This window comes from Brassica napus, chromosome C9, assembly GCF_020379485.1.
Source record: "Brassica napus cultivar Da-Ae chromosome C9, Da-Ae, whole genome shotgun sequence".
Lineage (NCBI taxonomy): Eukaryota > Viridiplantae > Streptophyta > Magnoliopsida > Brassicales > Brassicaceae > Brassica > Brassica napus.
In genome coordinates this window covers 1,332,748-1,354,380 of record NC_063452.1, presented here as the reverse complement: position 1 = coordinate 1,354,380, position 21,633 = coordinate 1,332,748, and the positions used below count along the sequence as shown (strand labels likewise).

At 39.5% G+C, this 21,633-nt stretch overlaps 6 protein-coding genes across 11 annotated transcripts; 2 read left to right on the top strand and 4 right to left on the bottom strand.

Moving 5' to 3' along the window:
• The first annotated feature begins 248 nt into the window (after positions 1 to 248).
• Positions 249 to 3,420, top strand: LOC106392280 (LEC14B protein). Its single transcript, XM_013833090.3, has 10 exons — positions 249 to 478; positions 635 to 1,125; positions 1,225 to 1,344; positions 1,803 to 1,880; positions 1,996 to 2,172; positions 2,255 to 2,332; positions 2,399 to 2,577; positions 2,669 to 2,827; positions 2,899 to 2,959; positions 3,043 to 3,420. The coding sequence occupies exons 2-10, from the start codon at positions 682 to 684 to the stop codon at positions 3,232 to 3,234; spliced, it is 1,488 nt and encodes a 495-aa protein (XP_013688544.1). The 5' UTR covers positions 249 to 478; positions 635 to 681; the 3' UTR covers positions 3,235 to 3,420.
• A 1,073-nt stretch (positions 3,421 to 4,493) lies between these two features.
• Positions 4,494 to 6,225, bottom strand: LOC106392279 (LRR receptor-like serine/threonine-protein kinase ERL1). The gene has a single exon (XM_013833089.3). It carries the CDS (start codon positions 5,847 to 5,849, stop codon positions 4,653 to 4,655), a length of 1,197 nt encoding a protein of 398 aa, XP_013688543.1. The 5' UTR covers positions 5,850 to 6,225; the 3' UTR covers positions 4,494 to 4,652.
• A 2,372-nt stretch (positions 6,226 to 8,597) lies between these two features.
• Positions 8,598 to 11,733, bottom strand: LOC106392277 (putative E3 ubiquitin-protein ligase RF298). Of its 3 annotated transcripts, XM_048769578.1 has the most exons (4): positions 11,496 to 11,733; positions 9,669 to 11,297; positions 9,596 to 9,600; positions 8,598 to 9,305 (listed from the first exon to the last, which is right to left on the bottom strand). In XM_048769578.1, exons 2-4 carry the CDS (start codon positions 11,289 to 11,291, stop codon positions 9,230 to 9,232), a joined length of 1,704 nt encoding a protein of 567 aa, XP_048625535.1. In that variant the 5' UTR covers positions 11,292 to 11,297; positions 11,496 to 11,733; the 3' UTR covers positions 8,598 to 9,229. The 3 variants fall into 3 exon arrangements, with proteins under 3 accessions (XP_048625535.1, XP_013688540.1, XP_013688541.1); XM_013833086.3 differs by lacking the exon at positions 9,596 to 9,600; XM_013833087.3 differs by lacking the exon at positions 9,596 to 9,600 and having other exon boundaries at positions 9,669 to 11,303; positions 11,496 to 11,715.
• Positions 11,734 to 13,401: 1,668 nt separating this feature from the next.
• On the bottom strand, positions 13,402 to 15,476 carry BNAC09G00370D (transcription termination factor MTERF4, chloroplastic). Of its 2 annotated transcripts, none has more exons than XM_013833084.2 (2): positions 15,323 to 15,476; positions 13,402 to 15,180 (listed from the first exon to the last, which is right to left on the bottom strand). In XM_013833084.2, the coding sequence occupies exon 2, from the start codon at positions 15,157 to 15,159 to the stop codon at positions 13,570 to 13,572; it is 1,590 nt and encodes a 529-aa protein (XP_013688538.1). In that variant the 5' UTR covers positions 15,160 to 15,180; positions 15,323 to 15,476; the 3' UTR covers positions 13,402 to 13,569. The 2 variants fall into 2 exon arrangements, with proteins under 2 accessions (XP_013688538.1, XP_013688539.1); XM_013833085.3 differs by having other exon boundaries at positions 15,258 to 15,449.
• A 686-nt stretch (positions 15,477 to 16,162) lies between these two features.
• On the top strand, positions 16,163 to 19,582 carry LOC106392275 (auxin-binding protein 1). Of its 3 annotated transcripts, XR_007329179.1 has the most exons (7): positions 16,163 to 16,345; positions 16,725 to 16,831; positions 16,939 to 17,139; positions 17,498 to 17,562; positions 17,659 to 17,768; positions 18,028 to 18,431; positions 18,511 to 19,582. XR_007329179.1 is itself a non-coding variant. In XM_048769577.1 (6 exons), the coding sequence occupies exons 1-5, from the start codon at positions 16,228 to 16,230 to the stop codon at positions 17,762 to 17,764; spliced, it is 597 nt and encodes a 198-aa protein (XP_048625534.1). In that variant the 5' UTR covers positions 16,163 to 16,227; the 3' UTR covers positions 17,765 to 17,768; positions 18,028 to 19,582. The 3 variants fall into 3 exon arrangements, 2 of the variants coding, with proteins under 2 accessions (XP_048625534.1, XP_013688536.1); XM_048769577.1 differs by having other exon boundaries at positions 18,028 to 19,582; XM_013833082.3 differs by having other exon boundaries at positions 17,992 to 19,582.
• Positions 19,583 to 19,831: 249 nt separating this feature from the next.
• BNAC09G00340D lies at positions 19,832 to 21,429 on the bottom strand. Its single transcript, XM_013833081.3, has one exon. It carries the CDS (start codon positions 20,951 to 20,953, stop codon positions 19,832 to 19,834), a length of 1,122 nt encoding a protein of 373 aa, XP_013688535.1. The 5' UTR covers positions 20,954 to 21,429.
• Positions 21,430 to 21,633: the final 204 nt, after the last annotated feature.

The following is a 21,633-nucleotide window of genomic DNA, read 5'->3' as shown; positions in this document are numbered from 1 at the left end:
CAGACGTTTTACCTATTAGTAGATATAATAGTATTCTAAGTCATTTGCCAAATTTGCACTGGTATTTATATATATACTCCGTACACCAATCGGATTGAGATAATATGTTTATAATCACAATTCATATCATATGTTGTGTGACAATGGGTTCGAAGTTGCTAATTTTGAGTCAAAATCAAAAGATAAAAATAAAACCTTGATTATCTAATATAATCTGAATTTAGTAATTGAGTATATAGCAATCAATCAATGATTTGGAAGAGTGACCACAACACTTGCTCTATGGTACAAAGTCAAACGTGGCAAACACAGCTCTGCACGCTCCATCAAGACACACGTCGACGACACAAAACCGTATCCGCTCAAATTCGTCGAAAAAGGCAAAAACTTTTTTAACTCCGACAACTTGAGTTAAAGAGAAGAAGAGACCAGCGATCCTTTTTGCGAGAACCGTTACGAGTCCTCCTCCTTCGTACAGGTAAATCAATCAATCAATCATTTCAATCGAATTCGCGATCAGGTTTCCCAAAAACGATCCTGTTTCTGGGGTTTCTCTCGATGTCTCTGGTGATTTTATTTAGATAAAGACAACAACTTTGATTGATTTTGGAACTTGGGTTTTGTTTTTTGGCAGGTGAATTGGTGGTACGAGCGAATGTTCGATGGTGGTTGTCTCCTATAATGTTTTCTGGACCAAGTGATTCTGATACTGATGAAATGGGTTATGCAATGAGTAGACTCGAGATTGAATCCGATCTATGCGACGCTGGAAAGGGCTATTACGGTGTTGGTAGCAGCAGTGGTAGTAGTCACAGATCGAGTGAGCGTTTGGGTGATTTAGACAATGAGATCAGCCAAGTCACTAAGCTGAAGTCTTGTCCTCATGAACGGTTTAGCCGTCAAGTACCCGGGAGGCATCAGTTGCCTGTTTCCACTGTGAAGATGTTGGCTGGTCGTGAGAGTAACTTCTCTGGAAGAGGAGGAAGGTTTTCTTCAGCTGATCGTTGTCATATCTTGAGTAGATATTTGCCTGTTAAGGGTCCTTGGCTTGTGGATCAGATGGACAGCCGAGCTTATGTCTCTCAGTTTTCAACTGATGGGTCTCTCTTCATTGCTGGGTTTCAGGTATATTAAGTAACATGTCTCATCTCTAGTCTTGTGTTATGGAAATGTCTTGGCTTTGTCTGTTTGCAAAGTTAATTTTTTGGATTGTTTTACTTTCAGGGAAGCCATATTCGGATTTACAATGTAGAGAAAGGTTGGAAAGTTCAAAAGGATATTCTTGCAAAGAGCTTGCGTTGGACTGTTACTGATACTTCTCTGTCCCCTGATCAGCGAAACCTGGTGAGTTTTTTTTTGGATCTTTCAGTAACTAGTTGTTCATGTTTGATGTGAAAAGGTTTCATATGATTTTGAACTTTTTTTTATCATATTATTCCATCCATTTTACAATAAGTGTCGTTTAAGATTTTTGCACATAAAATACGAAAACTAGTAGATTTTTTCTGTTTTACCCTTGTTTAATACACTAATTTGTTTAATTTTTTGTTAATTAATGAACTAAAATAAAGGTAAAAGCTGGGAGTTATTTAATAATGCATTGAAAATGTAAAACCACACGTATAATAAAAAAAATTAGAAACTAAAACAACACTTAATATGAAACTGAAAGAGTATTTTATAGTGATGCAGGGAAAGTAGTTTTGTCTAGTCTTCATAGTCTCTGGTTTTTATATCAAATCTTTCTTCTTATCGTCCAAAGAAAGGAATAATGAATCTTTTTTTTTTTTTCATTTTTGGAGGTTTATGCAAGCATGTCACCTATTGTTCACATAGTCGATGTTGGATCTGGTACAACCGAGTCTCACGCAAATGTCACGGTATGAACCCACACCACTTTGTTAGTAAGAAGAACAGGATATTATAATGAGATGATATCTCAGCAGCTTCTTAATGGTGTTTAATTAAACTTCTGAGGTGTTTGTCTTTTACCAGGAGATCCATGATGGATTAGACTTCTCTTCTGAAGAAGATGGAGGCTACTCTTTTGGGATATTCTCTGTGAAATTTTCAACAGATGGACGAGAACTCGTTGCTGGTAGCAGTGATGATTCCATTTACGTTTATGATCTCGAAGCAAACCGAGTCTCACTCCGGACTGTTGCACACACGGTAATAAATCATTTCTCATTTGCTTTCCAGAGAAAGTTCCTTCCAATACTGATAATAGTATATTCTCCATTGCTGCCTGCAGTCTGATGTGAACACTGTGTGTTTCGCCGATGAAAGTGGACACCTGATTCTCTCTGGAGGTGATGATAATCTCTGCAAGGTAAAGTTACAATCATTTCTTTTGTCTTCTTGAAGGACCTTGTGGAAACTTCATCTGCATCAACAGGTGTGGGATAGGCGTTGTTTCATTGGGAGAGATAAGCCAGCTGGTGTTCTGGTGGGACACCTAGAAGGTGTTACATTTATCGATAGCCGCGGAGATGGTCGCTATTTCATATCAAATGGGAAAGACCAAACCATCAAGCTATGGGATATTAGAAAAATGTCCTCAACTGTACCTGCAAGGTAACACCAATCTTGTTTATGGTTTTGATGATTTGTGACAAGTGATTAGTTAGAATGAAGTTGAATTTGTTGTTATTTATTCTTATAACAGGAATGAGGTGCACAGAAACTATGAATGGGATTACAGATGGATGGATTACCCTTCGGAGGCAAGAGATCTAAAGCACCCTTATGATCAGTCTGTGTCTACATATAAGGGTCACTCAGTGTTGCGTACTCTCATCCGTTGCTACTTCTCTCCAGCTCATAGGTCAGTAGTCTTCTCAAGCTCAATAATGTACTCTAGGTTCTTGTCTCTGATTCTTTTTTATTTTTTTACAGTACTGGTCAAAAGTACATATACACAGGATCCAACGACAGTTCTGTCTACATATATGACTTGGTAATAGCCTTATCCTCCTCATAAACACATTCTAAGAGATAATCCTTATTGACCAATCTTGGAATCTATGTATGTGTTCTTAGGAAAGTGGAGATAAAGCGGCGGTGTTAAAGCACCATAGCTCACCTGTGAGAGACTGTAACTGGCATCCGCATTATCCGACGCTTATAAGCTCGTCGTGGGACGGAGATCTTGTGAAATGGGAGTTTCCTGGGAGCGGTGAGGCGCCGATCATGAGCAAGAAGAGGGTCCGAAGGAGACATTTCTACTACTGAGCCAATCTACTACATCTACTACACATACACATATATGGTATCTGTAAGTTTATATATAAAAAATGTAGAGAAGGTGATGAATGATATAAAACACAAGTGAGAATCATCGAATAAGGCTTTTAAAGGTAAAAGAAGGCTATGTTATGGTGTATGTTGTTGTGATAAAAATAAATAAACTATTCTCTTCTCCAACCATTTTTAAAAGGTTATTTATATATGTGTGTGTTTGTGATGGATTTTTGTAATATAAGTAAACTGAATAATAGGATTATTGAAATGAGAAACGAGCTTTGCAAGTTCAGCTGTTGATCTCTATCTCATAGTGATATCGATCACCATCTATGATCTCACGATGATCGTTCCGAGACTCATAGAGATGCAATATATAGTACATTTTTCCAGTCTAAAGATTCAAATCTGCTATCAACTATGAATTTGATTGAGCTCTATTTCTATGCTACATCTCTTTTCTTATTGGGAATTTTCAAAGACATTCCAAACTTTTACATATGTATAATCTCTGAGGCGTAAATAGAAATAGTTGTTCTTTTTTTTGTTTGTATTCACTGCGACTTTAAATTCTTGTTAGAACGTTTGCATCATGATCAACCAAAGTGGGGACTGATTTCGAAAGTAAAAAAGGTTTGTTCTGATTATAATATATGGAAATTTGTAAACCTTTTTTACAATTAGTAAACTAATCATTGTGATTGTGTTTACAATCAACACCTAACAAACCATAAATGATGGTTTTTATGGAGAACAAAAATTATATTAAGTATTGTGAAGAATCTTAAATATGCGTAAGATAAATACTTTTCGCATAATTTTAAAATTGAGATAGTATAATACTATTTGATAATCTAGCATCTCATACAATTTCAATATTAAGAGTTTCAAATATTAAATAGCGTATTTTTCTTTTGTGTAGACTTTTTGGTTTTAGGTTTTGATTTTTGGTTTACCTGTAAATTTAATAGTTTTAACTTTGAAAAAAAATATCATGTTTTGCGGTTTTTAAAAAGTGTCATTAATGAACAAAGTTAAGAAAACGATTGTAAATGTGCTTTAAGTATTTTTAGAACTTTATTTTATCAGATGAAAACGATTGTGAATGTTGTAAAAATATTTTTAGAACTTAAGAAAAGGTACTTTTAATCTTTAGAACTTTTAAAACTTTTATAAAAATAAAGTGAAAAAGATTAAAAACGAGTTAGTTAATACATAGGTCTTGCTCGTTTTATTCGAAGCCGTACGAATAAATTAAACATACATTGCATTATGGTTCTCATTCACAAAGTCACCAACGAATAAACGAATAGTTTTTCTTTATACCCTCGAAACTCGAAAGTTGTAACAAAATAACCGGAGAAAAATCTATTTGATACGAAAACCCATAACTATCTCAAATGACATTATTACCCTCTCCACTCGTTGCATTGCGTCGTGGGTCTGGTTTTCTGCGGACCGGCCTTAACCGGACACGGAGTCTGTACCGGCGGCACCATACAGTTGTACTGAAGACACAAAGAGCTGCTCACCGGAATATCCGCCGCCGGACTAATCTGTATCCCCGTCAAGAAGTTATGCTGAAGGTATAGCGTTTGTATACCCGATGCCAATAACCGATCCACGAAGGTAACCGGGACTTGACCGGTGAACCGGTTATTGTTTAAATAGAGGTTCTGCACGCTGGAGAGAAGCGGAGAAATCTCGCCGGAGAATCTGTTGAAGCTTAAATCGACGGTTGCAATCGTCACCTGATTCGCCGGTTGAACCGCGCCGTAGAAGAAATTGCGCTGTAGCTGGAGATTCGTGATCGGGAAAGCAAAGATCTGACCGGGAATTGCACCAGTGAACCGGTTTAAGCTGAGATCGAGGTAGCTGAGCTGGTTTAATCTGAGTAAAACCTGGTTTACCGGACCGGTTAGCTGGTTCCAACCGAGTGATAAGTATTGTAGCGACGGAGGGAGAGACGTGGGAGAAATTGCACCGGTGAGGTTGTTGCTTTTGAGATCGATTCTGGTGAGCGTCTGAGAGAAGAACCGAGGAAGCGAACCGTTTAAATGATTGTGACACAGAATCAAATTGGATAGCTCCGGTAAGGATCCGATTGACGGAGGAACCGACCCGGTTAACTGATTATAACTCAGATCAAGCGTTCCGAGTCCGCGAAGCTCGCCAAGACTCGCCGGAATCTCGCCGGAGATGAAGTTTCTGGTGATTGCTAAAAACCGGAGATTTTTGGAGTGAGAGATCGTGTCGGGTAACGAACCTATGATCCGACCCGGGACGATCGTGAGCTCCGTTAAAGCGTAGAGCTTTCCGATCGCCGGGTCGATCCGGCCCGATAAACCGGGCGACCCGGCTCTTGGATCGCCGAGATTAAGGGCGGTGACGTTGTCTCCGTCGCAGTAAACGCCGGCGAAGCTGCAAGGGTCGCCGGTGAAGTCCCAGGAGTCGAAGAAATTGGAACCCGGCAAGTCGTCCAGAGACTTTCGTATCGCTTGGAGAGCTAAGAAGTCAACTGGGTTGATCATCGCCTCCGTGAAAGGCTGCTCCCAGCGTAGTAGAAGAAGCAGAACCGGAACCAAACTCAAAGGAGCAAATCTCATGTTCTTCAAGTTACTTAGCCGTTACAGCTTTAAATAAAAACAGAGACTTTTTAGACACAAACCAAATGGATCGTGCGTGTATGTCGGAAAAAGATGATGGTGTGTTTGTGGGAGTTTTAATGGCGGATTTAAAGAAGAAGAAGAAGAAAAAAAGATTTCTTCGGACAGAAGTGTGTGAGAGAGAGAGGGACAAAAGAAATGGTAATGAAGATGGCTTGAGAAGGAAGCGAAATCAAGAGCTGAGTATTCTTTCTTTGTTCTTCTTCTTCTTCCTCCTCTGCTTTTTTTTTTTTGTTTTTGGAAAGCAAAAGATGTTTGGTGACTTTGTGAAGAAAAGAGTAATAAATTCTATAATGAAAAAGGGTTTTACATTTATGATTCGACCGTGTCAGTGAAATACTATTACTATAATGTAGTTTTTCTGTAACAGGGAAAACGGCCGTCCGAACCTGAGGTTCGGATTGACAGATCAGCACGGAAAGAAGAGCCTGTGGTGGTGGGGTCGTAAGTCATGTGCCACGTATATGCGATGTCTGTGACAGGTCAGCTATTTGTGTTTTGTTAACAATTTTATCACAATTTTTTAATACTTATAACAAATTTGCAATAAACAAGTTTACCAAAATTCATGATATTTTGGATTTTACATGCATATTATTCTTGTAAATTATATACATTAATTTAATATTAATCAGAAATCACACCCACGTATTTTTAAGAAAAGTAATTTATCTTCTTCTTTTTGACATGAAAAGTAATTTATCCATGTATCATTTTTTTTGGTTTTAATGAATTTCAAACGACGAAAAAGGATAGACTCTCTTTTGCCTCTTTGGAAAAATCAATTTACTTCTACCATTTTGGTATCCATAAAATTTTGAGTTTAGTATGTTTTCTTATTTAGCTGAATTTAAAACTTGATTTAGTAGCATATAAAACAAATTTGCTTTTCCTATCCTTGATTTATTACATTTTATATAACAGAATTAGGTTTGAATAAGTGTCATATAGTGTATTGCATCGAATTAGACTCTTAGAGCATCTTTATCCGGGTATACTAGAGGGTTTCTTAGCCTGTGGATCCCGCGTATGACCTATTTTTTTAAGAAATCGGTTACAAAAACTACTAAATAGTAGTCGGTTTTTAAGGGTTTCTTACACTGTTCGCGGGCCCTACTAACACGTGGCGGCTCACGATTGGTTCGTTTTTTTTTTTTTTTAAATTCGAAAAAGTAAAAAAAAAAAAATTCAGAGATAATGATGCTCTTAGTAGTCTGAGGAAGCCAATAGAGAAACTTCCAACTGATCAAAGCCAAAGCAGAAAACGTTACAAGCCTCCAAATCAAGGTCCCACCAATAGAGAAAATGTACACACCTGTTTGGAATGTGTGTTTGTGTCCTCTCAGTCGTCATGATCACTTTGCACCGATGTGCACGCCAAAGCTTATAACATAAAACAAAAACTAAGAAAGCTTCGACGTTAAGTTTTTTTTTTTTTTCCGACGTTAAGTCGTTTATGATGATGATGGTTGTTAACGGGATATGAGTGTTAGCGATGCTCTGTGAGTCGTCATTCTCACTCCATCTATCATTCCACTGTTTCTTCTTCATGGTCCCATACTTGACACTCACAAAGGAAAAGAAAACTACGGCTTCTAATGATTATTATCACACCAACATAGTTAGAACGATTCATTCTTGAAATGGAGTAGACTAACAACTTTTCAACTTAGAACAATCTTTTAGCTGCATGTGTGTGCACATTAACGAGGACACATCAAAACCTATATGATGGGACCATGTAATTCAATCGGTACCTAAAAAGATAAGCGATTATATATAATTAACCATTATCAATTGTCGACAATCATGTCCTAGAAACTAAATTAAATTGCTAATCATATGCCTACAAGACTAATGAACTACGCATTATATTCCAACCACTTGTGTATTTTGATAGAGGGAAATTATTAGTTTAAAGGTTGAGTTATCCACACGTTGTGATGATAACAAAAGGGTCGCATAGTATTCATAAGCTCCTATGAAAAGCGTTTTGCTTTACGGCTAAGCACACAAGAGTACTAACAAACTTTATGTATAAAAGCCATTGCCATATGAAAAACCATTATCAAAAATCTTATATGAAAAGAATCAAAATATCAATGTCCGTTATGAATTATGTCATAGTGAGAAAAACTGCTCAAGAGTGCAACTAGGCATATGCATATTTATCCGGAGCCGAACCAAAAAAAACGGAGGCTCAACCGAAATTTCATAAATATTCGAACCACTTTTCTATTTCTGAAACTGAAAAATAGAAACCGAGACGGAACCGTCCGTGAACCAATGGATACTCAATCTTTTTTACATTATTGTTTATATACTTAAAATTATTATTTATGTTTAGTTTTAAAATAACAAAATATTTAAAAAATACTATTTATAAACTGAATTACCGAAAAAATACAAATAGATTTCTATCCAAAATATTTCAGATTATCCGAAGTATCCAATATTTTTTTTAGAAAAACTAAAACTATCCATAAAATTTATCTGAATTAAACAAACATTTCCAAAAACTTGAATTGACCCAAAACCGAAATGGACCTTAAATTTTTACAGATTATTATCTTTAGGACCGAAAAAAAAAACGAAAACTAAATTTACTGAATCGAAAACTGAAATGCCAATGCAACTATCATAAATATATAGCGTGTAGTAGAATCAAGACCAAACTTTAAACAAAAATGAAATGTAAAGAAAGTCGGCAGAGCCTCTTCCATTTATTACTGATGGATATAAGAAAATGAGGAAATGTAAAGTCACCCTTTACAAGATGTGTATAATTTAGACGTAACTGATGTAATAAGAGCAGTTCAAAGAGAAAACAACCAAAGCAAAACCTTCATTGCCATCATGGTTCGAAAACACGTAAGCGGATAAAAAGCTTTACCCGCGAGCAAAACGAGCCTGGATCCTCCTCTGGATCTTGGCCCGACAAGACGGACAATCATCCATGGCTTCCTTCTCATGAAGCTGGTTGCATTTAGAGCAAAGAACCTGATGAGCACAAGGCAAGAAAATCACACTCATCTCTTCAGACAAACACATCACACATTCCCTCTCCCTTTTGATCTTCCCCTCTGTCCTATGATTGTTCTCCCAAATCAGACTTGCCTTTGTAGTTGTGGTGGTATGAGTCATATCATTGCTTCCATCAATACCTTTCTTCAACGCAGCTATCTTCAAACAATCTGACTTGAGTTTCAGCTTTGAGATCTCGCTCTCCAGTCTCTTGATATTCTCAGTGTAGTACCTCACGTCGTTCTCAGCTTTTGTTTTGATTCTCTCTTCTTCTGCTTTACCGAGCTCTTCCAGTTTCACCCTCTCTTCATGTAGTGCAGTCGCTTGAGCAGCAAGTTTCTCCTTTGCTGCCTTTTCTTGTTTCCAAGTAGCCTGCAAACTGTTTCATTAGTTATCTTTCATTATATCTTCTGCACTCAGGACCGGATCTGAGATTTTGGAGGCTTAAAACATTTCCAAAAAATTTAAATAAATAAATAAAAAATTCTCGTAATTTAGAGCCTATAAAAAATGTAAAAAAACCTTCAAAAATTTTGTGGGACAAGGCCAATGTTTCATTGGTCTCTGCCCAGATCCGGCCCTGGACTGCACTTAACACTACAATCTTTCACATACCGACCACTTCTAATCAACACATCTTGATGCAAAGAACCAAAAGATACCTTCTCTGTTGAAGGATTATGATCAGTAATCAAACAAAAAGACCTAATCTTTGCAAAAGGCTTTTTGTCTAACCTCAATTTGGTTTTGGCGATTTTTCGCCTTGGCAACTTCTTGCTGCAGCTCTGCCACCTTGTCCCTTTGACTCTTAACCTCTTCCTGCAACAAAGCCTTCTGCCCTTCCCATGACTGACTACTCTTCAACGTCTTTTGCACTCTCTCCTTGGCTTCTTTATAGTTCACAGCAGCCTCTGAAGCTCTTAAGTTAGCAGCTTCCCTCTCTTTCCTCAACAGAGACTGTTCCATCTCGAGCCTGCGAACCGCGTTGTTCGCTTTCTCCAGCTGTCTAGTCATGTTACTCAACGCAAACTCCATTTCGGACCGCCTCTTCGTATTGCTCTCTTCTAATATTTGCCTCTCTTTTCTCAACTCCTCCGCCTCTTCTTTCTCTTTCCTCAGCGCCTTGAGCTCAGGCTGGTCCTTGAGAAGTCTGCTAGTCGCCTGCTTTACTTTCTGATTGGCCCAGTCGGTCCATACCTGAAGCTCAGTCTCCAGATCTTTCATCCTGGGAGCTAGCTTTAAAACCAACTCATCTCTTTTGTTCCGGGGAACGTAGATCCCTAGAGATGCATCATAAGGGATCCCAGTGTAGTAATCCAGCGCTGGCTCAGAACCAGAAGGTAACGGTGCTGGTGGAGCATTAACAGCAGGTAAGGCAGTAACATATCCACTCCCATCTAATGCTGGAGGATCTTTCACAGCCTCTGGTGCTATCTTTGATGGTGATTTGCCTCTCTTCTCCACTAGGAAGCCGCCTACCGACGCATACTTTGCAGTCTTATAGCCGCCACTCCCTTTGCTGTAAGTTCTGATCTTATCCACACATGATTTTTGCCGCATCATGGCCACTTCTTTCTTGGTCCGGCCTTTTCGACCGGACACTAATTTCTCACCGGAAGAAGCAGCAACAGAAGAAGAAGAAGAAGCTAAGGTTTTTCTTTTAGCGACTTCACTAGAAGAACCATTACAGTTCTTGAAGTTCCCAAATTTGACGACAGGCTCACTGTACTTTGTAGGATTGCACTCCACAATGCCATCTCCTTCCATCTCAAACGCTTGGAAAACATTCAAGTCGCACATCAACAGCCTCCACATGGCTTCGACCGTCGAAACAGACGGCCTAACTTCTTTAACAAGGCTTATCTTCTCTATCAGCGTATACGCGACGAGCTGCTGCAGATCCTCAAACAAATAGTCTCTCAAACCAGAGACTTTCTTCCCACTCTTCAAGAAACTCAACGTGTCGTTCACAATGTTGGAAACAAGATCATTCCCTCCGCAGTAGAGTCTGCTCCCTGAGATAGCTTTGAGGACTACGTCCTCTCTGTACCCACAAGCCACGATCTGATCCATTGCGTTACGGAAGAGAGCCATTAGATTTGATGTTAAGAGCTCTTCGAGGTAACAAGCAAACGGATCATCCCATCCTAGGGATTCAGACTCTTCAGACAAAGGAGTTTGAAATTTTAATGAATGTACTAACTCATATGGAGGGAACTCAGTTAAGGAATCAGTGAGAGGTTGAGGAGAGTCAGCTAACTTTCTCTTGTTCTTTCTTCCTTTCCCTTGAGGCTGTGGTGGTGGTGACACTCCCACTTTGTTGGAACCATTGAGAGAAGCAACCACACACTCGTTCATTGCTTTCTGAGACTTATGACAAAAAGAAAAAAGAAACGATTGCGTTCACAAAACGGCGTTTAGATAGATTCAATAAACGATAAAGAACGAAGCTTTGAGATATATAATAATCAAACTCAATTCACACATTAGAAACATAAAGGTAATAAAGGAATTAAATCGAATCGAGATTGAATTAAATCAAATCAATTAGCAAAAACTGACCGGAATTGGATTGGACAGCCGGGGAAAGATGATCGGAGGAGAATTGATGAGAGAGAGGGATCGATGAATAAAGTGTTTTTTAAGACAGAGATTGTACTGTGAGGAGAAGACAGGAAGTGCGTGGCGAGAACAAGGAGGAAGAGCCGAACAGAATTGATCGTGAGCTTCCTTTTTGTCTTTGCGACAAGAAGAGGGGTTGGTGCTGGAAACTCAATATTACTGATTTGCCCCCATGAGGGTATTTTAGTCACTAGGAAAAATATTTATTACCAGAATGTTATCGAGAGTAGGCTTCCGGTTTGGTTCGAACGGTTAATTCGGTTGTCAGTTAATTTAGTTAACACATAATTGTGTTGAACTGAACCAAATGAATGTTTTATGGTTTGGTTCAGCATTCTGTTAGCTCGGTTGATAAAAATTCTATTGTAATTGCTAAAGCTTTTGATTTCAATTTGACGTTGGTTAAAATTTCGAGATTGCTTCGTTAATTTTTGTTAATTTAGTTAGTTTGGTTTAAAATTTTGAAAATTTAGTTAAAATTAGAGATGGCAAAATGGAAGCTTGCCTGCGGGCCTGGCCCATAAAGACCCAATGCGGGGCGGGATTGGGCACAGATTTTACGGCCCGTTTGTTAGCGGGCCTCGCGGGTTATGCCCGCAATGGTATTGGGTCGAAGCGGGTTGGGCAGAAGCGGGACGCGGGACAATTGGGTGGCCCGCTTGAATTTTCTCATTTCGTCTCTTTGGTAACACCGACAAGAGCTTAGAGCAAACTGGAGATGATTATGGTGATTCTCATTCCCTCTAAACGGTGAACCTAAACTCATTTACTTCAGTTGTGCCTCTTCTAGTTTGCTTTCAATCAAGGAATCATCTTTTCTCTTCAAGCTTTGCAATGTTGACCAGAACTCATTCACTTTCTTTGTTACTTATCGTAGGGAAAAAAAGTTTCGTTTTTTTTTTGAAGTGAGTGTGAGTGGAGACACGAAATTCTACACAAAACTTGTTTTTTATTGTTGTTTTTTTTCTGGAACAATCATTAGCTACGTGATGTAAAGCTTTTGTCTTGCTTTGGGACTTGATGGTAGCATAAGCTTTTACTATTAGTTACAAAAGCTTGCGGTTCCTATTGAATTTATTTAGTGATGCCAAGACTAATTTTTTTTTTTTTTAACTTGTATATATATATATCAACATGATTGTAGTAGGACAAGTTGCTGTTTCTGGAGAACACCAATGGGTACAGTGTCTTATGCTACAAACAAGAGTCGAGACAATATTTGTAACTTAATGGAATTGATCAACCTGATAACTTATTGCTGTCTCTTCTTCTTGCATGTTTACAAGACTGGTCAAGCTTTAAAGATATGGGCCCGCGGGCCGACCCGCATACCCGCTGCTATAGTGCGGGTCGGGATTGGTCATAGGGTTCAGGGACCGCGTCCCGCAGCGGTAAGACCCGCAAAGACCCAACTGAAAATGGTACCACAGCGGGACGGGACAAATGGGTTGCGGGTGAACCCAATTGCCATCTCTAGTTAAAATTAATATGATTTAATTACTATTTTTTTTAAAAAAAAAATGGAAAACCGACCAATTCCTAAACTAAATTGACAAGCAAATTGTTTTTAATCTGCTGAGCTGAGCCGAACCGAATTCATAACCAAATTTTGATCCAAAAAATAAAAGTTCGGTTTGGACCATAATGTCATTTCTAATCAAGACGAACAGAACGAATGGATACAATGATGAGGAGGATATTCTGATCAACAAAGAATATGTTATGTTCGAATTCAAAGCAAAATCATTATGTATCAAAAGACATCATTACATTCTTGTTCTGTTATCAACTAGGAAGAATCTGTTCTGTTCGAATTCAAAGCACATCATTCTCCACTGATCATCCATTAAGAAACAAACTTTTACTTGAATTCATTGTCTGAATAATAGAACATTGTTCTGTTATCAACATGAACAAAAAGAGTCGTTACAACGATAAGAGATTCTAAATCAACAAAGAATCTGTTCCGTTCGAACTGATCATCCATCAAGACACAAACCTTTTTACTTCCATTTCATTGTCTGAATCTCCCATTCGACCTTTTTGTTCCAAACTCCTCGTCCTCATCATCATCTTCCTCCTCCTCGTACTCAGATTCCTCCTCCTCCTCCTCCTCTCTTTCAGGCTGCATCAACGTACTCATATCAAAAGAAGCTGGACCGGACTCAACTTCCTCAATATCAATAGTATCATAACTCATCCTCTGCTCAAACTTCTCCTCTGAACAGTTCAGCATCCAAGCCAACGAACACTTAATCCCCTTCTTGACTATCCTCTTGTGCCTCGGCTTCACCGTCGACTCAAGCCCATAGGTAAAGAACGCAGGGAAGTCCACAAGATCCTGAAGAGGCCTCCTCATCTCCTTCCTAAAGTACTCGAAGCTAAGCTTCATTATCCCAATGTTCAAGGCCAGAACCTGAGGACACCCAATCACCATCTCCCTCGTCTGCTCCACCGAGAATCCACACTCCTTAAGGAAACCAACGTGCTTAACCATAGGCGCCTCGCTTAAACTAACGAACTGCGGCATCCTCTCGACTAAAGTCCCGAGATCCTCAGGGTTTAGATCGATAACCGAAGAAAGCAGCTCCCTCTGCGCCTCGAGCTTCGGTTTAAGATCTATCCCCATGATCTCGGGATACTGCGCGATCACAGAAGGAAGGTAAACTTCTCTGACGTTGAAATCTCGCAACGTCTGGACGTTGCGTTTCACCGCGTCGTCCAACTCGAAGCCGAGAATGTGAGGCCGCTTCTCGATCAGCCTCGCTATCGCCAGCTTAGGTATCCCAACACCTTCGAGATACTCCACGAGAGGCTTGATCACTCTCGCTACACGCATCCCCAAAACCTCGGGGTAACGAGTGAGAATCCCACCGATCTCCCTCCTCGCCACACCTATACCAATTAAATAAGCAACCGACGTGCTCATAGTACCTTCGAGCTTAAACCCCAACACCTCAGGATACCTCTCGAGCACTCTAGGCACGTCGACGGGTTTGATGTCAAGCCCTTGGAGGTACTTAACAACCGGAGCGAGGTCAATCACGACGCTAGCGTGCAGAACCTGAGGGTAGCGTCTGAGGAACTCTGTGAACGTCGACTTCCTCACGCCTAGCTTCCCTAAATAGTCTAGCACGGGAACCATGTTCTTCTTCACGCTACAGCCGAGGACTAGAGGGTAGTTGTTGATGTCTTCGATAGTAAGTCCCAGCTTGTGGAGGAAGTCTACACGCTCCTTCATCACGTCGGATGTCACGGGGAGCTCGAGGCCGTCGAGCTCGTCGGGGACGATGCCGACGCCGCGCAGGAAGTCGTAGACTTTTGCGCGGTTGGCAGCTTTCTCCTTGTTCATTTCTAGTAAACTAGGACGAGCGTAGAGGGACTGAGAAGAGGGAGAGTCTCTCTTCTTCCCTATGTCTTTGTTGTCGCGACGAAGCCTTTCTCTTTTGGGTGAGTTTGAAGAAAGTCTCCGACTTGCGATGGCGCAACGGACGTTAAGGCCTAGCCCCCCGTGTCGGTAAGGGAGTGAGTGAAACGATGGTGGCATGAAGTGGACTAGTAAGAGCCCCGGTTTGGTTAAGCCGCTACAGAGCCTAAGCTTCATCCTTCTCAGCGACTTGTGTACCTTATCAACGACAAAAATCGTATCGATTCAAAGGATTAATTTCTCAGAAAAATTTCGAAGAATACTGAAATTCGAACCTGATTAGAAGCAAACCGCAGATACTATGAAATTGAAAGGGAGAAGATTGAGAATGAAATCTCACCGGAGATGAAGGACGAGGAGGGTTTTAGAGGAACGGGTAAGGTTTTTTTCTTTCACAGGAGAACATGAATCCTCATCACAACAACAACAACTCAAGTCTCGTTCTCTCTCTCTCTCTCCAAATGTTTTATTTATCCGATCGCTCTACCCCATATTTTCTTATAGTTTCCATAATCGCCCATATTTTCTGAAATGTTTCACATTAACCCATATTTCTACTTCGATTGTCCTGATCAGTAAGTAATTGATTGGCTAGTCAAGTAGTAAAATGTCAATCTTTGCGATTTTTTTTTTCCTACCAGATTTTGATTTATTAAGTTACATTTTTCACATTATCGGATTGATCATGAATTATGTAAAACAATTAACTAATGACAATATTGATAAAACAATTAATTATATAAATTTGATTATCTGATTCAGTTATATTATTATATTATTCAGATTTTTGTTATATTTTATGTAAGCTTATATTATATTTTACTTTGACTCTAAATAGTCTTGGTTGGATATAACTCGATTTTATTATAAAAATACAAAATTTAATGAATTCAATTTAAAATGTTTATATTACACATACCAACGATATTTTAATTTTTTAAAATATCTTATATAATATAATAAGGATAATATTTTTAGTTTTAGAAATAAATTCTAAAATAAAATTGTGTATTCTAGATATAAATCATGACATATATTACCATATTAATTTAAACTTCACAAATATGAGTAATAATTTAGGATTATTTTATAAGTATTGGCTTTTAACCGTTTTTAAAGTATTGGGGTTTATGTAGAAATATACAAAGTTACAGGCCTATTTCGAAGTATCTTCATCTTTAATAAGTTGGGAGAGTTTTAAAGAGAGAAAAAAAAAACTGTTAGACGAAGCATCGCGATATAGCAATGATCCTACTTTCGGTTAGTTCCTCTTCATCATCTCCCATCGCCGCCGTCTTCTCCGTCGCGTTTCTTCTGATCTACTTCTCTGAACCTACTCTTGCAGCTCCTTGCCCGATCAATGGTGAATCTCGCTTTATCCCTTTTATACTCGCCATAAGGTTGCTTCGATTCACAACGTAGGAAGGAGACTATGCTCTTAAACTGCATATTCCCTCTTGTTTAGCGTTAGTTCCATTAGATTGATAGAATCGAATCTCCCACTTAGAATCTCCGATTAGAAATCAAAATGTGCTGAACTTTCGACCGACTCATTTCTCGAAGTGTTTGATTCCGTTGTGCCCCGGGTTCGAACCAGCTTTCATACGGATTGACTTCTGATTATGTGAGAGATATATGATAATAATAATAAGAGTAGAAGTTTAATCTCAATCTCTTGTATTAATTAGAGAGAATCTGATGTTAGTACTTGTTGGTTTTGGGATATTGAATGGTGAATCTAGGGTTGCCAATCGTGAGGAATATAAGTGAACTTCCTCAGGATAACTATGGAAGGCCAGGCCTTTCTCACATGACTGTTGCTGGCTCTGTTTTGCACGGAATGAAAGAGGTAGTAGTGTTTCATGAATCTTTAACTAAACACCCATGTTTCTTTTTCTTTTCCGTTGTTTATTTCATTATTGGATTTGTGATCGTGACTTGTTTTGGTTTTTACAGGTTGAGATATGGCTTCAAACGTTTGCTCCAGGTTCAGGGACACCGATCCACAGGCACTCTTGTGAAGAGGTTTTCGTTGTCCTTAAAGGCAATGGTACTCTGTATCTCGCGGAAACACATGGAAGTTTCCCTGGGAAACCAATTGAGTTTCCAGTCTTTGCCAACGGTACTATTCATATTCCCATCAATGATGCTCATCAGGTATAAGTCTTCAACCTCCCATATCTTCCCAGATGATTGCATAGACTCTTAAGTTAACGTCGCTTTGAAGTCCATGTTTGTTCGAGTTTTGTGTGTTAATTGGTAATTTTGATAAAAACGCTAGTGAACGTAGTGCAAGGCTGATGATAACCAATCATATCTTTTGCCTAAGATTGCTTGAGAGTGTTAGACTTGCTGCATGTTGTATACAGAGAACAATGATTTAGTACAACGGCCTTTTTGACAATCAATGTATATACAAGTAAATCAGAGAAAGATGGCTTATCTTCTGTTAAAAAAAACTCTTTGGGTTTATGAGATGAAACTAGCTTACATTCATCTATTACGGTTCTTACAGGTCAAGAACACTGGTCAAGAGGACCTGCAGGTGTTGGTTATTATATCTCGGCCGCCCATTAAAGTGTATGCAACATCTGTTTCCACCAATTTGCATATAGATATTATATGTGTCTCTGTCCTTTCACTTATCATTTGAACATTGCTTTTTTTTTCTAACAGCTTTACCTACGATGACTGGTTTATGCCACACACTGCTGCGAGGTTGAAGTTCCCTTACTACTGGGATGAGCAATGCCTCCAAGAATCACAGAAGGACGAGCTTTAATAAAGTAAATGAATGTTCACTCTTTGAAACTCTCAGTCTTATTGGTTTTGAAAAATATGTAACTGAGCAACATCTTACATACACTATTAGTCTGTACTTTGTAGTCTTTTCATAAACAAGTTAATGCGATCTATAGTTTTATTTGTCAACACACATTCTGACATTTGATCTTTATACTTGTTCCTATACTAATGACATAACACAAAGCTTAAAATGTCCAACAACAGGAACAAAGTTACATTTCTGTCAGCATATATTTGCAGAAAGCTGTGAAGCTATAAAGGAATGAGAATACTACTGCAACATAGTTATGTTCGAGTGTTTGTACGTTGGTCATCGGGTAACACTTCCTGGAAAAATCTCAATCGTATCTCCCTGAGCAACACGGTTCCAGCGGAATGACTGCTTCTCGTATAAAATTTGTGTTTTGTGTATAAAGAAGTGCCCTCCTTCAGGGAGAAGTAACTGACACCTCTGCTGCATCTTCGCCAGCTCTGTCCTCAGTACTTCAACGTTATCACTCGCGTTCACCTCCACAGGAAACTTGATCGCAGGTGTGTCACTAACGGGAAATGACAACACCATCACTGTCGAAAGATTCTTGGCCCGTTTCTTGCTGCTATTCTCAGGCGAATCTGGAATGTTAATCACGTGTCTGATCGACCTCGTAGGTGTCTGGGTCTGAACCACTTGACTCACAGGCAAATATTGATCGCTGATCCTATGTTCTTGGGTTGTACTCGCAGGCCAGTGACTTTGAATGTTACTGAAAAGTTCTGTTGGCAAAGGAAGATCCCCTCCGAATGTGTTTGACGTAGAAGATGGCCCACTTTGAAACAATTCTTGATTCTTGTCCTGTCTCGCCATCGCAGACCCTGCCAGAGATTGCTCCGGTTGATCAAGCATCTGAAAGAAGATGCTCCTCTCCACCGCAGACCAATCTTGATACTCTCCGAGCGAAGCTTGAACCGACGTTGACTGAGCTAGAGATTGCTCTGTTGGCTGAAGCATTTGGTTGTTGTCCTCATCGAACAAGAAGTCTCCAAATATGTTTGACGTAGAAGATGATGACTCTCTTTGAAGCCAAGCTTGATGGACGTTGTTGTTTCTCCACGACGGTTCTGGAACACTAACGTTTCCTTCCGTTGCCGCAGGCCATTCTTGAGTGCCGAAGACCTCATCAATTGACCATGATGGTACTAGAGATTTCTCGAGTTGATGAAGCACTTGATGACCGTCGTTGCTCTTGTCCATCACGTTCGAATCTTGATTCTTTTCAGGCGAATCTTCAATGTTAACCGACGTTGACGGAGCTGGAGATTGCTGCATTTGCTGAAGGATTAGACTGATGTTGTAACGTGAAAGGGGGAAGTATAACTCGACACGAGATTTTTTGACGATCTTGCATTGCGTGAGAGTAAGAGAGTCTCGATCTGCAAATAGAAGCTTGCCTTTGAAGAAGATGGTTTGGTCGGAAACAGCGATGCCTGTAGACTTTTTGATCTCTTGTTTCATCTCTAGAACTGTAGTCGAGGGATCTAATTCCATGGAGAATAGAATGACATTATTGCGCTCGAAGAACACCTCCATAACTGTATCAGTGGTGGAGACTGGTGAAGAAAAGAGTCGAGAGCGAGGTAAGTGATTTGACTTGCGACGCAAGTCATTTAATTTACCTTCTTTCGTTACACTAATATCGACCGTCCATATTTCGCCTTTGCTAAAATGGTCCAACGGTCAATTAAGCATCTTTTGTGTACGATAAAACTTGAAACGCAGTTTTTTTCTAAATAGAGATCTGACACATAAGCCAAAGTATTGACACATAAGCCAATGATCATTTAAAAGACGGTATGGTGATTTATCGTTTTGAAGATTGATCTTGATCAAGTTTTATTTATTAGGTTTGTTTATACCTAAAGTGTCCAACAACAGGAACGAGTCTCTTCGTATCAGCTCATACCGGTAATTACATTTCTGTCAGCATATATTTGCAGAAAGCTGTGAAGCTATAAAGGAATGAGAATACTACTGCAACATAGTTATGTTCGAGTGTTTGTACGTTGGTCATCGGGTAACACTTCCTGGAAAAATCTCAATCGTATCTCCCTGAGCAACACGGTTCCAGCGGAATGACTGCTTCTCGTATAAAATTTGTGTTTTGTGTATAAAGAAGTACCCTCCTTCAGGGAGAAGTAACTGACACCTCTGCTGCATCTTCGCCAGCTCTGTCCTCAGTACTTCAACGTTCTCGCTGGGGTTCACCTCCACAGGAAACTTCATCGCAGGTGCATCATTAACGGGAAATGACAACACCATCACTGTCGAAAGATTCTTGGCCCGTTTCTTGCTGCTGCTCTCAGGCGAATCTGGAATGTTAATCACGTCTCTTTTCTGGGGATGAACCACTTGACTCGCAGGCAGATCTTGATCGTTGATCCTCTGTTCTTGGGCTGTACTCGTATAGCCGAACCTTTGCATGTCGAAAAGTTCTGTTGACAAAGGAACATCCGCAAGGAACGATAACTCTCCAAATATGTTTGACGTAGAAGATGATGACTCTCTGTGAAGCCAATCTTGGCTGTTTTCGTTTCTCCACGACGGTTCTTGAACACTAACGTTTCCTGGGTTAAAGAATGCTTCAGCTTCAAATGTGTTTGACGTAGAAGATGATTGCTCTCTTTGAAGCCAATCTTGATAGTTATCGTATCTCCACGACGGTTCTTGAACACTAACGTTTCCTTCCGTTGCCATAAGCCATTCTTCAAGGGCAGAGAGCTCATCAACTGAACACGATGGTGGTACTAGAGCTTTCTCGGTTTGATGGAGAACCAGAGTCGAATCTTGATTCTTTTCAGGAGAGTCTTCAATGATAATGACATCTTTAACCGACGTTGACGCCGGAGCTGGAGATTGCTCTGTTTGCTGAAGCGCTTGACGGAGGTCGTGACGTAGACGTGAACGGCAGAAGTATAACTCGAGACGTGATTTGTTGAAGATCTTGCATTGCGTGAGAGTGAGAGAGTCTCGATCTGCCAATAGAATCTTGCCTTTGAAGAAAATGGTTTGGTTGGAAACAGAGATGCGTTTGGTCTTTTCGATCTTTTGTTTCATCTCTAGAACTGTATTTGAGGGATCTAGTTCAATGGAGAACAGCAAGACTTTCCTGTGGTAGAAGAACAACTTCATAGCTGTATCAATGGTGGAGACTGGTGAAGAAGAGAGTAAAGAGAGGGAGCGGGAGAGCGAGGAAAGTGATTTGACTTGTGACGCAAGTTTTTAAATTTACCTTCTTTCGTTAGGATAAAATGCGGAGTTTTTTTAAAAAAAAGAGATCCGACACCATAACCCGAAGTATTGACCCCTCTGTTCTTCCTCATTTTGTTTTTGATTGAAAAAATAATGCACCAGCCGGGATCGAACCCGGGTCTGTACCGTGGCAGGGTACTATTCTACCACTAGACCACTGGTGCTTTATGCTACATCAATCCGAGTCTACACATCCCTACTTATCTTGACTGATCTTTCCTATCAAGTGTAAGTCGTTATTCTATGATTAGGGATATTTTTCTTCTATGACTTAGTGATCATATAAAAGAAGGAACGGTGATTTATCTTCTTGGAGATTAATCTCGATCAATCTTTTTTATCAGGTTTGAACAATGTCTCATACTTTTTGTTCTATATATAAATACATAACGTTTTTGAATCCAATTTTTGTGGCTATTAAACAGCACCTGAAACACTTCCATTGAAGATTATCAATTTGTATAGCCGTTTATCAACATGGTGCCACACGGAATGGCTGGTCATAATCCATTAGAGCATGATTATCGGGTAAAACTCGTTTGGGTTTTTAATTTTTTTTT

Coding starts and splice junctions, on each gene's coding strand:
- LOC106392280 (XM_013833090.3), top strand. CDS start 682: ATGTTTTCTGGACCAAGTGATTCTGATACTGATGAAATGGGTTATGCA. Junction 1,881..1,995: donor AGTCTCACGCAAATGTCACG/GTATGAACCCAC, acceptor GTCTTTTACCAG/GAGATCCATGATGGATTAGA. Junction 2,333..2,398: donor GTGATGATAATCTCTGCAAG/GTAAAGTTACAA, acceptor CTGCATCAACAG/GTGTGGGATAGGCGTTGTTT.
- BNAC09G00340D (XM_013833081.3), bottom strand. CDS start 20,953: ATGAAGTTGTTCTTCTACCACAGGAAAGTCTTGCTGTTCTCCATTGAA.
- LOC106392277 (XM_013833086.3), bottom strand. CDS start 11,291: ATGAACGAGTGTGTGGTTGCTTCTCTCAATGGTTCCAACAAAGTGGGA. Junction 9,306..9,668: donor ATCGCCAAAACCAAATTGAG/GTTAGACAAAAA, acceptor AACAGTTTGCAG/GCTACTTGGAAACAAGAAAA.
- LOC106392275 (XM_048769577.1), top strand. CDS start 16,228: ATGATCCTACTTTCGGTTAGTTCCTCTTCATCATCTCCCATCGCCGCC. Junction 16,346..16,724: donor AGCTCCTTGCCCGATCAATG/GTGAATCTCGCT, acceptor TGGTGAATCTAG/GGTTGCCAATCGTGAGGAAT. Junction 16,832..16,938: donor TTTTGCACGGAATGAAAGAG/GTAGTAGTGTTT, acceptor TGGTTTTTACAG/GTTGAGATATGGCTTCAAAC.
- LOC106392279 (XM_013833089.3), bottom strand. CDS start 5,849: ATGAGATTTGCTCCTTTGAGTTTGGTTCCGGTTCTGCTTCTTCTACTA.
- BNAC09G00370D (XM_013833084.2), bottom strand. CDS start 15,159: ATGAAGCTTAGGCTCTGTAGCGGCTTAACCAAACCGGGGCTCTTACTA.